The following is a 13,488-nucleotide window of genomic DNA, read 5'->3' as shown; positions in this document are numbered from 1 at the left end:
AGAAGGCATATTATAAATTATAAAGCCGAACTGAAAATCAGCTAATCATTATTAGTTACCTTCTCACTATATATATATATATATATATATATATATATATATAAATACATGATTGCCAACTAATGTTCAATGAGGACAAATCACAAAGGCCAGAGAAGGTTCATAAGCTTAGCGGCAGAGCAGCTTCTTTGTAAAGTTCCAGCTCTCCACCCTAGAATTTCCATTGAAAGAAATACTGGGTTGGATGATTGTAAAAGATCCCTGCCAGATATCCTAGAGAGCTACAGCTAGCCAGAGCAGACAATACCAGGCAAAATGGACCAGTAAATTGACAGAGTTAGGCAACTTCATATGCAGGTATATTTGAATATCGCGATAACGTTATAAATTTTTACAAAGATAAATATTCTGATGTAACAGCTATCTCAAGCAAAATAAATTAAACCTTTTGAGTAAGATTGTTTTTCCCAAGATAACAATTTTTTTTTAAAATCTTCATGTGTGTGTATTTAAACAAATACATAAATGTATATAGACAGGTGGGAGGGACAGGTGTGTTTTAGCCCTATCACAAAAGAGTTTGAAGACTAGATTACCAGCCATGTCCCTCCCTTCTCCCTTCTTAGTGTGCGTTTGGGAATTAGAGGGAAAACTATAGATTTTACATGTAATCTGCTACAAACCTGCACTCAACCATGGGCTGGAGACTCACTTAAGAGATAAACAAAGGAGCCAGTGTAGTGCTTTTAGCAGGACCTGGGTGAACTATGCCAGATAAACTACACCAAGAAAAGCACCACGCAGTCAAAGTTAAATAGTTAAAAGATCCCTTACATTTCAACTGGAGGATTAAGCAGGTGCTTTAAAACTCCTCCATTTGCATCTATGGGATGGTGAGTGGATCATGTTCAGGCATTCTTTCACAGCTTGTGAAGAAATGTTGTACAAAAATTTATTCTTATGGAGTAAGTGGAACAGCCAAGAGGCTAACTAACGCGTGCACAAGAGTTCTGATTCCTGACCTCAAGACTGGAGCACAAGAGCAAAGGAAAAAGCGAAAAGAGGCTGAGGCTGTTGTTGAGAATGGATGCCCCAGCACGGAAGGCGAGGTAGTCCTTCCTTGGCGCCTTCGGTTCTTCTGCGGGCTTTCTCAGGGCAAATGCAGGAGACGCTGCCTGAGAGCTGCTGGCAAGGGAGGAATCCCTTTGCGAGGCTGAGTCATGGAGCAATCAAAGCAGCGCTCTCACTGTCATCCACGCACCTCTCTTAGGCGTGCGTGCGGCACTCCACGGTTACCAAGAAACAACTATTGTGCATATATTTTGAACTCGCATGCGAAGGGGTTTCTTGGCAATAGATTTCAGTAAACTGTCCGGGGATTTCTTAAATCTAGTTTCAGGTCCGACCTCCGCCTGCTTGGCTGTAAAGGCACTCGCAGGACTTCCCCGAGTGTGTGCCCTCACATTTCCAGCGGCCTCCGAGCGTTCAGCACACGACTAGTTCAGTCTGGTCCAGCGGCTGGGAGAAGCCAGCAGGCTACGTGTGAGACTGAGCGTGTGCTTGTGGTAGAAAGAAAGATCCCAGCGCGCCAATGAGGAGGTGCAGAGTTGAGAGGGAAAAGATCTCACACAGCTAAGCTATCAGACCTGTGCCACGGGTATGCCCTGCTGGAAAACTGACAGCCGCTTTCTCCTTGTATCGTGGTGAACCCTCCAGTTTTGTTAAGCCTTCCCAAGAAAGGTATTTCCCAGTCAACCCCACTCAGTTCTTCCTAGTTTAATTTATTGGCCGGGCTCTTCAGGAATTTCTTCCAGCGCTTGTAGTTTAAAAGCGTCCAATTTGACACTCATATCAAGGAAGGATACTCAGGAAATCTCACTCTAAATGGAACGCTGGAAGTGAACATGGATTAAATTTACATGGTCCATTGATCCTGCCGCTGTCATTTGGGCGTATATTTCAATTTCTTCTAATCCTTCGTTAAAGTGGGGTTTACAATCCTTCTCGGGAGAGAAATGAGAAAAACAGAACGATTAAATGAACAGATAATTAGGTCTATGAATGCTAGACAAAGGTTTGTCACTCACCGGCTCTCTGCCCTGATAGTTAAATAGAACATCCACGTTCAGGCGATATGTATCTGAATCCCAAACTATGGCCACAAAGAGCGGGTTTATGCCTTATCGCCTACACTTCATCCGAATGGTCACCTGTGGAACCAGAATGCTGGACTAGATTGGAGTTTGGTCTAATCCGGTAGGATTCTTCCGTGATCATACAAAATCAGTGGCATAACTTTAGACAAATGTGGATCGCATCCCCGAACATGCACACTTAGCTTTATGTTTGACCCAGAACAATTAGCTGGAAATCTGCGCAAAGTGGAACAAATCTTGCAGCATGAGGATCTTCACCTAAAGCTCTGCTTGCAATGAATAACACGCTGAGTCCAGGATTTGCTAACTATACGGACTATCCCTCCCCCCCCGCCCCGCACACGTTCTTAGTCTGGTGTGAGTAAACCTTAGAAATGCACCCGAGGGGGCCTGGGCAAGATGATTGCCGAGCCAGTCACTCCTAGCCACGCCCCCTCTCTCTCGCCGCCGCCGCCGCCGCTCTATAAAAGGGCAAGGTGGGGCGCCGGACAGTCAGTAGTTATTTCAGTGGCGGGATAGGCAAGGAGGTCTCAGAGCTGAGCAGCGTCCGAAGGATCTGTGCTATTTTTGACATTCTGAAGGATTACGTTATTGGAGGATTTTCATCTGCTCTCTGTGGATTAATCTCGTTTCCAGGTAAGAGCTTTTTCTTCGGTGGAAGCGCGGGGGGGGGGGGGTGAGAGGGCTTGTAGAAGCGGCGCTGCAGAAGCTGAGTAGAAAGTGCTGACGACTCTCCAGCCAGAAGTTGCGTGGAGTGCGAGGCAGTTCTTTCGACGTGGAGAGGAGTAGCTCGAAGCGCCTTGGATGCTGGGGCACTGGCGGGGGTGCTCGTGGGGAATTTCACCTTGACCCCTCTGAACAAATCGGCAGCTTGACAAATGGGGGCGCTGGCGGCGGTTCCCTTATTGATCCTCAGTGATGAATTGCTGAGCAAACAGTGGCCTCCCGAAGTCCTTGTGGCGGCGCCAGAAGGGGGGCCGGCGAGGCTCACGGCTCTTCTTGTCTCCCTCCCAGGATGAGGCTGCTTTCGCTCGCCCTCTTCTACCTGGGCTCCGTCGCCTTCGGGGTGGAGGCTGCCCAGCTGGACGCCGCCGCAGACGTCAAGAGAAAGTAAGCCTCTGCTGGGGGGGGGGGGCAGGTGGGAATGCCGGCAGCGGAGCCCCCTCGCTGGAGCAGGCGCCCGGAGAATGGCCGGCCTGGGGCTCGCGCGGAGAAGCCCTTGCGAGAGGACGGGCTGCCCCTTCAAGGGCAAAGCGCGAGGTGGCTCCTGCTGCTCAGACCGGCCCTTCGGGCTCGGCGACCTCTCTTCTCACCGGCTGCTTCCTCCTTCCTTCCTTCCTTCCCCTTCGCCCGCCTTCTCCAGGTGGTCCAGATGGGCGCTAAGCCGAGCCAGGCGGGAGGCGACGCTCACCAAGGCTGAGGCGAACGTGCCTTCCCTCGTCCACGTCCGGGAGGTGAAAGGCGAGCCCAGGTACTGCCTTCTTGGGGCCTTGGAGAGGCGGCTGGGGCGGAGTTCTGGGCGGGAGAGGCGGCAGGCAGGTTGCTGAGGGGAGGGGTCCTCCCCGCCCCCACGTCTGGTTTTTTCGCAGAATACAAATTCCCAGACCCCTTTGAAATAAAGGAAAAGTAATCTGAGGTGCCAAAAGTCAGACGAGGTGCAGCTAGAGTAGCCGCCTGTCACCTCTGGGAAGCACCCTTTGGCCCTATGCTTGCCCTCGTGTGCCTGGAGGGGGGGCGTTCTGTCTGCCTGGTCCACTAGGTGGCACTCATAGAATCCCAGAGGTGGAGGGGACCATGCAGGCCATCTAGTCCAACCGCCTGCTCAATGCAGGATCAGCCTAGAGCATCCCTGACAAGTGTTTCTCCAGCCGCTGCTTAAAGACTGCCAGTCAGGGGGAGCTCATCACCTCCCTTGGTAGCTGACTGCACTGTGGAACAACTCTTACTGTAAAAAAAGTTTCTCCGTAATATCCCACCCCCAAGTGGCTTCTTCTCATTGCCTCCTGTTGCTTCTTCCCTTCAGCCGCCGTGAGGAGGGCCACATCCGCCTGAAGCGCCAAGACCCCAATGCTGTCTTCCACACGCATTTGCGTGTGTCCTGCAGGATGGGGACGTGTGCCGTGGCGAACTTGAGAGATCAGCTCTTCCATCTTAACAACAAGGATAAGGACCCAAATGCTCCTCCCAGGAAAATAAGCCCACAGGGTTATGGCCGCAGGCGACGCTCACTCTTGGACATTCTGGCAGCCTTAAAGAGCAGCAGCTGAAGGATACTCTGAGACTGGCTGGCCTCTTTGGTTCTCTCTCAGCCCCGAGAGTTGCCGCCACACAGCTCCCCCTTTCCAAGGACTTGTTGCATTGCAATAGCTGCCAAAGTAAGCTCCGCAACAGGAACGGGATCTATTCATCTTTCTGTCTGATTTAAAATGATTGTTATTCTGCCCTTCCTTCAAGAAGCTCAGGGTGGTGTAGGTGGCTGGCCCCTCCCCCATTCTATCCTCACAAAGATGTGTGAGGTAGGTTAGTCAGAGAGGCAGTGACTGGCCCAAGGTAAGCCCATGGAACCAAATGGGCATTTTAACCAAGCTCTCCCAAGTCCTAGGCAACATTCTGAGCATTGCACCACACTGGGATGGGCACTTCTTCAGGGGCCTAGTGGCTACCCACAGGGACAAGAAGCCCAGCTTGGACTATGTGTGAAGGAAAGAAGAAACCACATCCTGGGTGATGTGATTATGGGACATTGTGATTGTGGAATGAACACTGCAAGGTGGACTCTGCAGGCACTCTTATGTGGGCTTTAGAGGGTGACTGACTCTTCTCCACTCCACGTTTGCCTGCCTCCCTTTCTCCCCAATCCCACCCCCACACGGCAGGGAATTGGCTACTTGCAAGTCCCTCTCTGGGCAGGGACTGCTTTATACTTGAATGGCCTGGCCAGGCAAAGTGCAATGGACTCAGTGTGTGCTGTGTGGTTTGTGTGCACTTTTGAGGAGGAATGAATGACTGGGTGAATGCTTCAGCATGAGAGAGAATCCATATTTAAATAATTTTCCTTATCTTGTATTCTTTTGTTGTTAAATAACAGAGATATTTTTATATATTATATATTTTACATAAGGGCATTTAGAACACCCCGCTGTGTATTCTTTTGTTTTATTGTTTTAAAATAATGAATGTCAACCTTTTCTTCTCGTTTTTCTGTCTGCATTTTTCATGATTACCTTACCTCTTTGTCCTGTTTTATTGCAGTCTGGATTGGTGAAAGATATAGAGAATGTATCAAACTGTTCTAAGGACAGTATGTGAAAATAAAATACTATATAAAGACATTTTGGTTGGCTGTTCTTAGACAAAAGGGGGATGGCGGAGAGACCCAGCCACATTACTTTTGCTCATTATAATTGGGTGGTTCTAAGCTGCTATAATTGCAGTTAATTTGTCAGTTTTCATCAAGCCAGGACTGGGAGCCAAAAATACCTCCAGTAGATCCAGCCTAGTAAATACTATAACAACCATAGTGAGTGCTTTCAACTAGGAACTCAGGATTGTTCAGGCAATTCCAAGGCCTCATCTCCTTACAAGTGTTTCAAGTGAAGCTGAAACATGTCAGAACTTGGATTGATCATCAAGGGTTTGTTGGGTTTTTTTGCTGCAATTAATCAGGGAAAAAACAACTGTACAGTTTTCACATTGCACAACAAAAGTTAAAGAGATTTATTGAGAAAAAGAGCATGTTCCAAAAAAATGGTCAGGGTAGCTTCCAAGGTTATTTATGCTGAAGGATTTCCTGGGCCACAGTTCAGGTTGAATCTAGACACCCAGAGGATTGTTATGGGCAGGACACAAATTCCTAAAGCCACACACACAAACACACACACACACAAAGGCGGGGGAAGCTCTCAATGGAATAGATTAATGTAACTAGAGCACCATCTATTGGTAAGATTTCTCATTGCTGCACTTCAGTGGATTTTGCCAACCAAGGCCTGTCAATGGTGTCTCCCTTATTTGGTGGTTTATTATCCTTAAGCACTTCCTCTTGATTTGTTCCAAGACATTTAAGAAATATAGGAATGTCTGTTCTCATTCTTTCTTCCCACCCCAACCCTTCAGTCTACAACTATTTCTACCATTGGGACTCTCAGTTAAGAGGACAGCTACTTTATTTATGCGTTTTTCTAGTACATTGTGTGTGTTCAGTATCTTAGTTTCATTTCCCTTACTTAAGTGTTAGAAAACATGGTTAGGTTTGTACAAGAAGTAGACAACAATTTGCATCCAATATTTTTTTTTATAAAAAGCAGAAAACTGAGAAGAGCTTGAAGTTGTTCAGATAGTCTCACAACTATAAATAACAATGCTACCAGGTGTGGTATTTCTACTAGATAACTACTTGCCGCAGGCAGACTTGGAATAACTTCAGCCACCCAAGTAGGCATAAATTAAACAGAAGAAACTATTTTATAGCCTATTTGCATGCATATAGTTCCTCACCTTCTTATTAGTGACTTATTTGATCCTTTCTAAAATAACAAAAGCATGCAAACATAGTATAACAAAATGAAATAAACAGTTTGAATCTTCCATAATGTTTTTAATGGTTTAGGGTTAGCTGTAAGTTACATCTATAACAGTACTTTTGGAGGTTCTGGTATACAGGATCCCTATCTATATGGTGTGTTCTTTACTTTCCATTCCTATAGTAATGTCAGATACTACATCTGCAATATTTTTAATAATAATTACTTGGTTTCTGTTTCATGTATATGCTACAATATATCCCAAAAGTAGAAGTATCCCAAAAATGTGTGTGTGTGTTTGTATCCCACTTACACTCTCACATTCTGTAAAATCAGAAAACATTATTCTGTAGTGGGATTTGATTACAATTATATGGACAAAATCAGATAATTAGAAACTGGACCTATTTCTACTATCTCTAATACTGTTTCCAAGTGGTGTTCTGAATCTTCTGGTGGCAATTTAACTGTGTGATCATCCCAGAATTTGTTAAATATGTAGAAGAAGCTTTCATAAAGGATTATCAGCTGAAACATATTTCAAAGTGGTGGCAAAATGATGGTGAGAGAAGGGACAAAGTCCCATTAAATTAAATGGAGAGCAACAGCACCACCTACTGGCATGGATTTGAAGAATAGTAACAGGACAGACTTTCAGTACATTTTTGTTGTTCAGTCGCACAGCAGGTCCGTAGCCAGGAAATTTTGGGTGGAGGGGCCCAGGTGGAAAAAAATTTGTGAGGGGGCCACAGGGCTTGGCTGCTTCTTCCAGGTTCTGCTTTCCACCTCCACCTGCCCCTAGGCAAGGATCACTTCTCACTACTTCTCAAGAGAAAGTCCATGCCTGCCAGAGCAGCCTGCAGCAGGCCAGAGTCCAACCGTGGGGTGGGGGGGAACGGGGGAATGCTGACAGGGAAGAAGCCCCCCCCAAACCTTGTCACACCTAGTATGCGCATTTGCAGTGCTCCTGCAAAACCAGTTACATTGAAGGATCACAAGTGACTAATTTTCAGTCTGCTACAGCAGGCAGCTAAAATCCTTGTACTGAAAAATGATGTTTTACCCCATGAATCACTTGGCAGTCTGTGAAACAGTCAGCCGCTTACAAAACTGGAATGGATCATTGATGGGTGCCGCCAGTGCTGAGTGACAGCCGCCAAACAGTCATGCCATGCTGAGCAGACTTTCATTTGTTGCTGAGGGCTTCAGGAAGGACATAACTCTCCCTAACCCTAACCTAAAGGGACATAACCCTTTTAGGATGCAAGTTGTTTAGCAAAACGGGCAATCACTTCCTCCTTCAGCTCACTTGCCTTTCCAGATCTTTGCCGCTGTGGCCTCAGAGGCAGAGGACAGTTTGGGAAAGGGCCTGTGGTAGCACAGAGCCCCTGTTCACGTGGGCTCCAAGATGTCTGTGGCGTTTGCTGCCCCCAGGTGTTATCGCTTTCTCTCTCACTCTCCCCCTCGCTCTCTCTCACTGTCTGTCTTTCTCTCGCTTCCCCCCCCTCGCGCACTGTTGCTCTCTCTCCCTTTCTTGCTCACTCTCTCGCTGTCCCCCCCCCCTTTAACTTGGCTTCACCACCTCCACTCAGCAGACCCTGCTCGGAAAGAAAGTGCGTCGGGTTCCTAGAGGGCGGCTCCAATGGAGGGGCCCTATAAAGGGAAGGGGGGTTTAAACAGAGGGGCCATGCCTCCCCCCCCATGTCCCTAATGTAGGTACGGGCCTGTCACGCAGTCGATTCCATCTCTTTGTGACCCCATGGAAAAAGTCACGCCAGGCCCTCCTGTCTTCCACGTCCTCTGAAGTCTGCTCAAATTCGTGTTTGTTACATCAGTAATGCTGTCCAGCTATCTCATCTTTTGCCGTCCCCTTCTTCTTTTGCCTTCTGTCTTTCCCAGCATCAGGATCCTCTCCAGTGAGTGCTCCCTTCTCATTTGGTGGCCAAAGTATTTGAGCTTCAGCTTCAGCATCTGACCTTCCAGGGAACAGTCTGGGTTGATTTCCGTTAGGACTGACTGATTTGATCTTCCTGCAGTCCAAGGGACTCTCTTCTCCAGCACCACATCTCAAAAACATCTATTCTTCCTTATGGTCCAGCTCTCACAGCCATACATTACTACTGGGAATACCATCGCTTTGACTATACGGACTTTCGTTGGCAGGGTGATGTCTCTACTTTTTATTACACTGCCCAGGTTCACCATAGCTGTCCTCCCAAGGAGCAAATGTCTTTTAATTTCATGGCTACAGTCACCATCTGCAGTGATCTTGGATCCAAGAAATGTGAAGTCCGTCACTGCTTCCATGTCTTTCCCTTCTATTTACCAAGGTGTGATGGGACTGGATGCCATGATCTTAGTTTTTCTGATGTTGAGTTTCAAGCCTACTTTTGTGCTCTCTTTCACCCTTAACAACAGGTTCTTTAGGTCCTCCTCACTTTCTGTCATTAGAGTGGTATCATCTGCATATCTGAGGTTGTTGATGTTTTTCCCGGCAATCTTAATTCCGGCTTGTGCTTCATCCAGGCCAGCATTCCACATGATGTACTCTGGATATAAATTAAACAAGCAGGGTGACAATATACATCCTTGTCTAACTCCTTTTCATATTCTAAAGCAATCAGTTGTTCCATGTCCTGTTCTGACAGTTGTTTCTTGATCCTTATACAGATTTCTCAGGAGACATGTGAGGTGGTCTGGTATTTCCATCTCTTTAAGGACTTGCCACAGTTTGTTGTGATCCACACAAAGGCTTTAGCATAGTCAATGAAACAGAAATAGACATTTTTCTGATACTCCCGTGCTTTCTCCATAATCCAGTGAATGTTGGCAATTTGATCTCTAGTTCCTCTACCTCTCCGAAACCCAGCTTGAACTTCTGCTAGTTCTTGATCTGCATACTGCTGAAGCCTAGCTTGTAGGATCTTTAACATGACCTTGCTGGCATGTGAAATGAGTGCAATGGTGCGATAGTTTGAACATTCCTTGGCATTACCCTTTTTTGGAATTGGAATATAAACTGACCTTTTCCAAACCTGTGGCCACTGTTGCGTTTTCCAAATTTGTTGACCTAATGTGTGCATCACTTTAACAGCATCATCTTTTAGGACTTTGAATAGCTCAGCTGGGATACCATCATCTCCATTTGCTTTGTTGTTGGTAATGCTAAGGCCCATTTGACTTCACACTCCAGGATGCCTGGCTCAAGGTCAGCGATTTCACTGTCATGGTTGTCAAGGACATTGAGATCCTTCTTGTATAATTCTTCTGTGTATTCTTGCCACCTCTTCCTGAGCTCCTCTGCTTTTGTTAGGTCCCTACCGTTTTTGTCCTTTTTCATGGCCATCTTTGCACGAAATGTTCCCTTGATTTCTCCAATTTTCTTGAAGAGATCTCTTGTCCTTCCCATTCTGTTATTTTTCTGTATTGCTTTGCATTGTTCCTTCAGGAAGGCCTCCTTATCTCTCCTTGCTGTTCTCTGGAAATCTGCATTCAGTTGGGTGAATCTTTCCTTTTCACCTTTGCCTTTTGCTTTCCTTCTTTCCTCAGCTATTTGTAAAGCCTCATCAGACAGCTACTTTGCTTCCTTGCATTTCTTTTTCTTTGCCTGCCTGACAATGTCACGAACCTCCGTCCATAGTTCCTCAGGCACTCTGTCTATCAACTCTAGGTCCTTAAACCTATTCTTCACCTCCACTGTATATTCATAAGGGATGTGATCAAGGTCAAACATGAATGGCCTAATGGCTTCCCCAGTTTTCCTCAGTTTAAGCCTGAATTTTGCAATGAGTAGCTCATGATCTGAGCCGCAGTCAGCTCCAGGTCTTGTTTTTGCTGACTGTAAGGAGCTTTTCCATCTTTGACTGCAGAGTACATAATCAATCTGATTCCTGTGTTGCCCATCAGGTGATGTCCATGTGTAGAGTCACCTTTTAGGTTGTTGGAAGAGGGTGTTTGCTATGACCAGCTTGTTCTCTTGATAAAACTCTATTAGCCTTTGCCCGGCTTCATTTTATTCTCCAAGGTCAAACTTGTCAGTTGTTCTGATTACCTTTTGACTTCCCACTTTGGCATTCCAGTCCCCTATGATGAGGAGGACATCTTTTTTTGGTATTAATTCTAGAAGGTGTTGTAGATCTTCATAGAACTGATCCACTTCAGCCTCTTCTGCATCAGTGGTTGGGGCATAGACTTGGATTACTGTGCTATTGAATGGTTTGCCTTGAATACGGACTGAGATCATTCTGTCATTTTTGAGATTGTATCCCATTACTGCCTTCCTCATTCTCTTCTTAACTATAAAGACTACACCATTTCTTCTACGGGGTTCTTGCCCACAGTAATAGATGTAGTGATCCTCTGAGTTAAATTCACCCATTCCCATCCATTTTAGTTCACTGATTCCCAAGATGTCGATGTTCAGTCTTGCCATCTCTTGTTTGACTACATCAGACCTTACCTCGGGACGGGAACTTCTCGCCACCCTCCATCTTGAGCGGCCTGACTCTCCAGCATTCTCCTCATCTGACCACTCTGATTCCCATACTCGACGTTCCACGGCAGGCCAGGAATCCCCAAAACACCGCAGAAAGACCTGATTCTACTGCTAGCTAACTTTATTCCTTTGTACTCTCATGGTTTCCTGCAAGCACCGCGTTATGGCGGGATTTTTGGATACTTTAACTATTCTAGGCCGGAGTTAGGTGTTTATACAAGGTTTATTATGGTTTTGGATTGAGAAGGGATTGTTCCCCCCTTGTAACAAGTTATTTAAAGTTTATAGCAAGAGTTGATTTTTGCTACTGCAGAAAATGATGAGAATGGTTGTGTGTTTGTTATATGTGTGATGTGTGTTGGGAGTTGGGGGGGGGAATGTTGGGGGAGGGTTTGTGTGGGGGAGGACAGGCTTGGCCTTTAATAACATGTTTTATCTTTTTTTCACGCTATACTTCGTGTTTCCCTCGCTCCCCTTTTGTCACTTACTGTTCTTGTCAGGCCTGTTGGTTGGCTCTCTTTTCTTTTCTCTCTTTATTTTTCTTTATCTCCTAAAGGTCGCTTTCTTTCTAAAAGGTTATATATTTCTGCTTATACTTTAGTCTCTTTTCCCTTCCAGCTAGCGGTGAATGTCTATAGGAGCACAGTTTTAACTCTTATCGTTTCCCCCCCTGAGCTATTCAAAAGGGGATCCCCTGTAGCCTTGTTATACAGCCACTAGGTGCAAGCCTGTGCTCCAGCGGATGCTGCCAAGTATTGCTATCTAAAATGAGGTACTGTTCCAGAGGAAGCCTGCCTGCCTGACAGCACAAGACAGGGTTGACTCTAGGTTGGGAAATGGGATTAGATATGTGTGAGCAAGTGGGCCTCCCTGCTCTCCTATTCAGTATGCTGCTGCAGGTGAGGGCTCATCTTCCCTTTACCAGGGCCAGAAGCCAGAGACTGATTTCTCACTAGCGTTGCTCCGCCCCCAAGCTTCTGTTTTCCCCGGTGCAAGTGACAGATTTCCCATCAGTTGTTCTATGAGTGCATTTTGAAGTGCGGCTCCCTCCAGTTCCCCTCATAGCTTTTGGATGCTGTCTTTTAAGGATTAAGAAACTGCGAGGGGAACTGGAGGGAGCTGCACATCAAAATGTGCCAGCAGAGCAACTGATGGGAAATTGATCACTTGCAATGGGGGGAAAACAGAAGCCTGGGTGGTGGAACAACACTAGTGAGAAATTGGTAAGAGACTCTTGTTGACAAAAATTGCTCCCATTAAACAAGTGCTGATGGCTGCCTGCTCTTATTGCTGCTGATCCTTTGGGCACCATGTATAAGCAGCAGCCACTTCCTTCTGCCTCCCCCTTCCCCCTGAAGGAATGATGGCATGACAAAAAAGGGAGAGGGATGAAACTCTCCTGCTTTCTTCCCTCTCTTCATGCAATGGGTGGCTTTATGTTTTCCTCTCCATGCCAAATACAAAAGGCATAAATGACAGTATATGTCACCAAATGGGAGCATAACCCTGATACCAGCCTGAGGGAGACAGATTATTGATGTGGGGAACAAAATCAAAATTCAGAGAGAAAGACAAGTGTGAGCAGCATCTAAGGTACACTTGCTGCTTAATCATTGTTCAAGGAAGTGACAATTGCAGTTAGCTACAGTAGCAGCCATTATCATTTCCTTACAGTAATGATAAACACAACTGGAGCTGGTGTATTAGATAAACAATATAAGGAAATCGCCGGAAACAATGTAATCTCCACATAAACCATGTGTAAATACATTTAGCCACTGGAGAGAGCATGCATTAATCCATGTTAAACAAATCTAGCTAAGGCTCTATACAAAGTCGGGAGAAGGAGGCTGATGCAGTGTTTACTATCAAAATCGTGAGGAGTCCTGCAATAAGCGGTTCCTTACTTTCTCTGTACCATTTGGAGTTCAACGCTGAGTTGTAAAGTTTTCACCCACCTCTGTGTCTACTTGAAGAAACCATTTATCAGGCTGTGGAAAGACTTTGTGGGGACAGTTCATATATTGCATACTCAGTGTTCTGTATTTTTTGTTCTTTTCAATTTTGCACTAAATATATTTACACACGGTTTATGTGGAGATTACATTGTTTCCAGTGGTTTCCTTATATTGTCATTTCCTTGCTTGCCCTTCACCTTCTGCTCAACAGCAGCAACATAAGAAATGGTATGATTTTCCCTCTCTGTGGACAGCACCAGCACGTGGATGCCGGTGCAAGGCCAGTGCCCCAGGCAAGGCGCTGCCACCGCCCCACAGCCCGCACCTTCCCTCCACAGCAGCACAGCACACCTCCT

At 46.1% G+C, this 13,488-nt stretch overlaps 1 protein-coding gene across 1 annotated transcript; it reads left to right on the top strand.

Moving 5' to 3' along the window:
• Positions 1–2,649: 2,649 nt before the first annotated feature.
• On the top strand, positions 2,650–5,488 carry ADM (adrenomedullin). Its single transcript, XM_060261901.1, has 4 exons — positions 2,650–2,792; positions 3,171–3,266; positions 3,520–3,627; positions 4,180–5,488. Exons 2-4 carry the CDS (start codon positions 3,172–3,174, stop codon positions 4,421–4,423), a joined length of 447 nt encoding a protein of 148 aa, XP_060117884.1. The 5' UTR covers positions 2,650–2,792; position 3,171; the 3' UTR covers positions 4,424–5,488.
• The last annotated feature ends 8,000 nt before the right edge of the window (positions 5,489–13,488 follow it).

Source organism: Heteronotia binoei, chromosome 21 (assembly GCF_032191835.1).
Source record: "Heteronotia binoei isolate CCM8104 ecotype False Entrance Well chromosome 21, APGP_CSIRO_Hbin_v1, whole genome shotgun sequence".
NCBI lineage: Eukaryota > Metazoa > Chordata > Lepidosauria > Squamata > Gekkonidae > Heteronotia > Heteronotia binoei.
Note: the sequence above shows the minus strand (reverse complement) of the source record. Positions and strands in the feature narration are given on the sequence as shown.

Coding starts and splice junctions, on each gene's coding strand:
- ADM (XM_060261901.1), top strand. CDS start 3,172: ATGAGGCTGCTTTCGCTCGCCCTCTTCTACCTGGGCTCCGTCGCCTTC. Junction 3,267..3,519: donor GCCGCAGACGTCAAGAGAAA/GTAAGCCTCTGC, acceptor CGCCTTCTCCAG/GTGGTCCAGATGGGCGCTAA. Junction 3,628..4,179: donor GAGGTGAAAGGCGAGCCCAG/GTACTGCCTTCT, acceptor TCTTCCCTTCAG/CCGCCGTGAGGAGGGCCACA.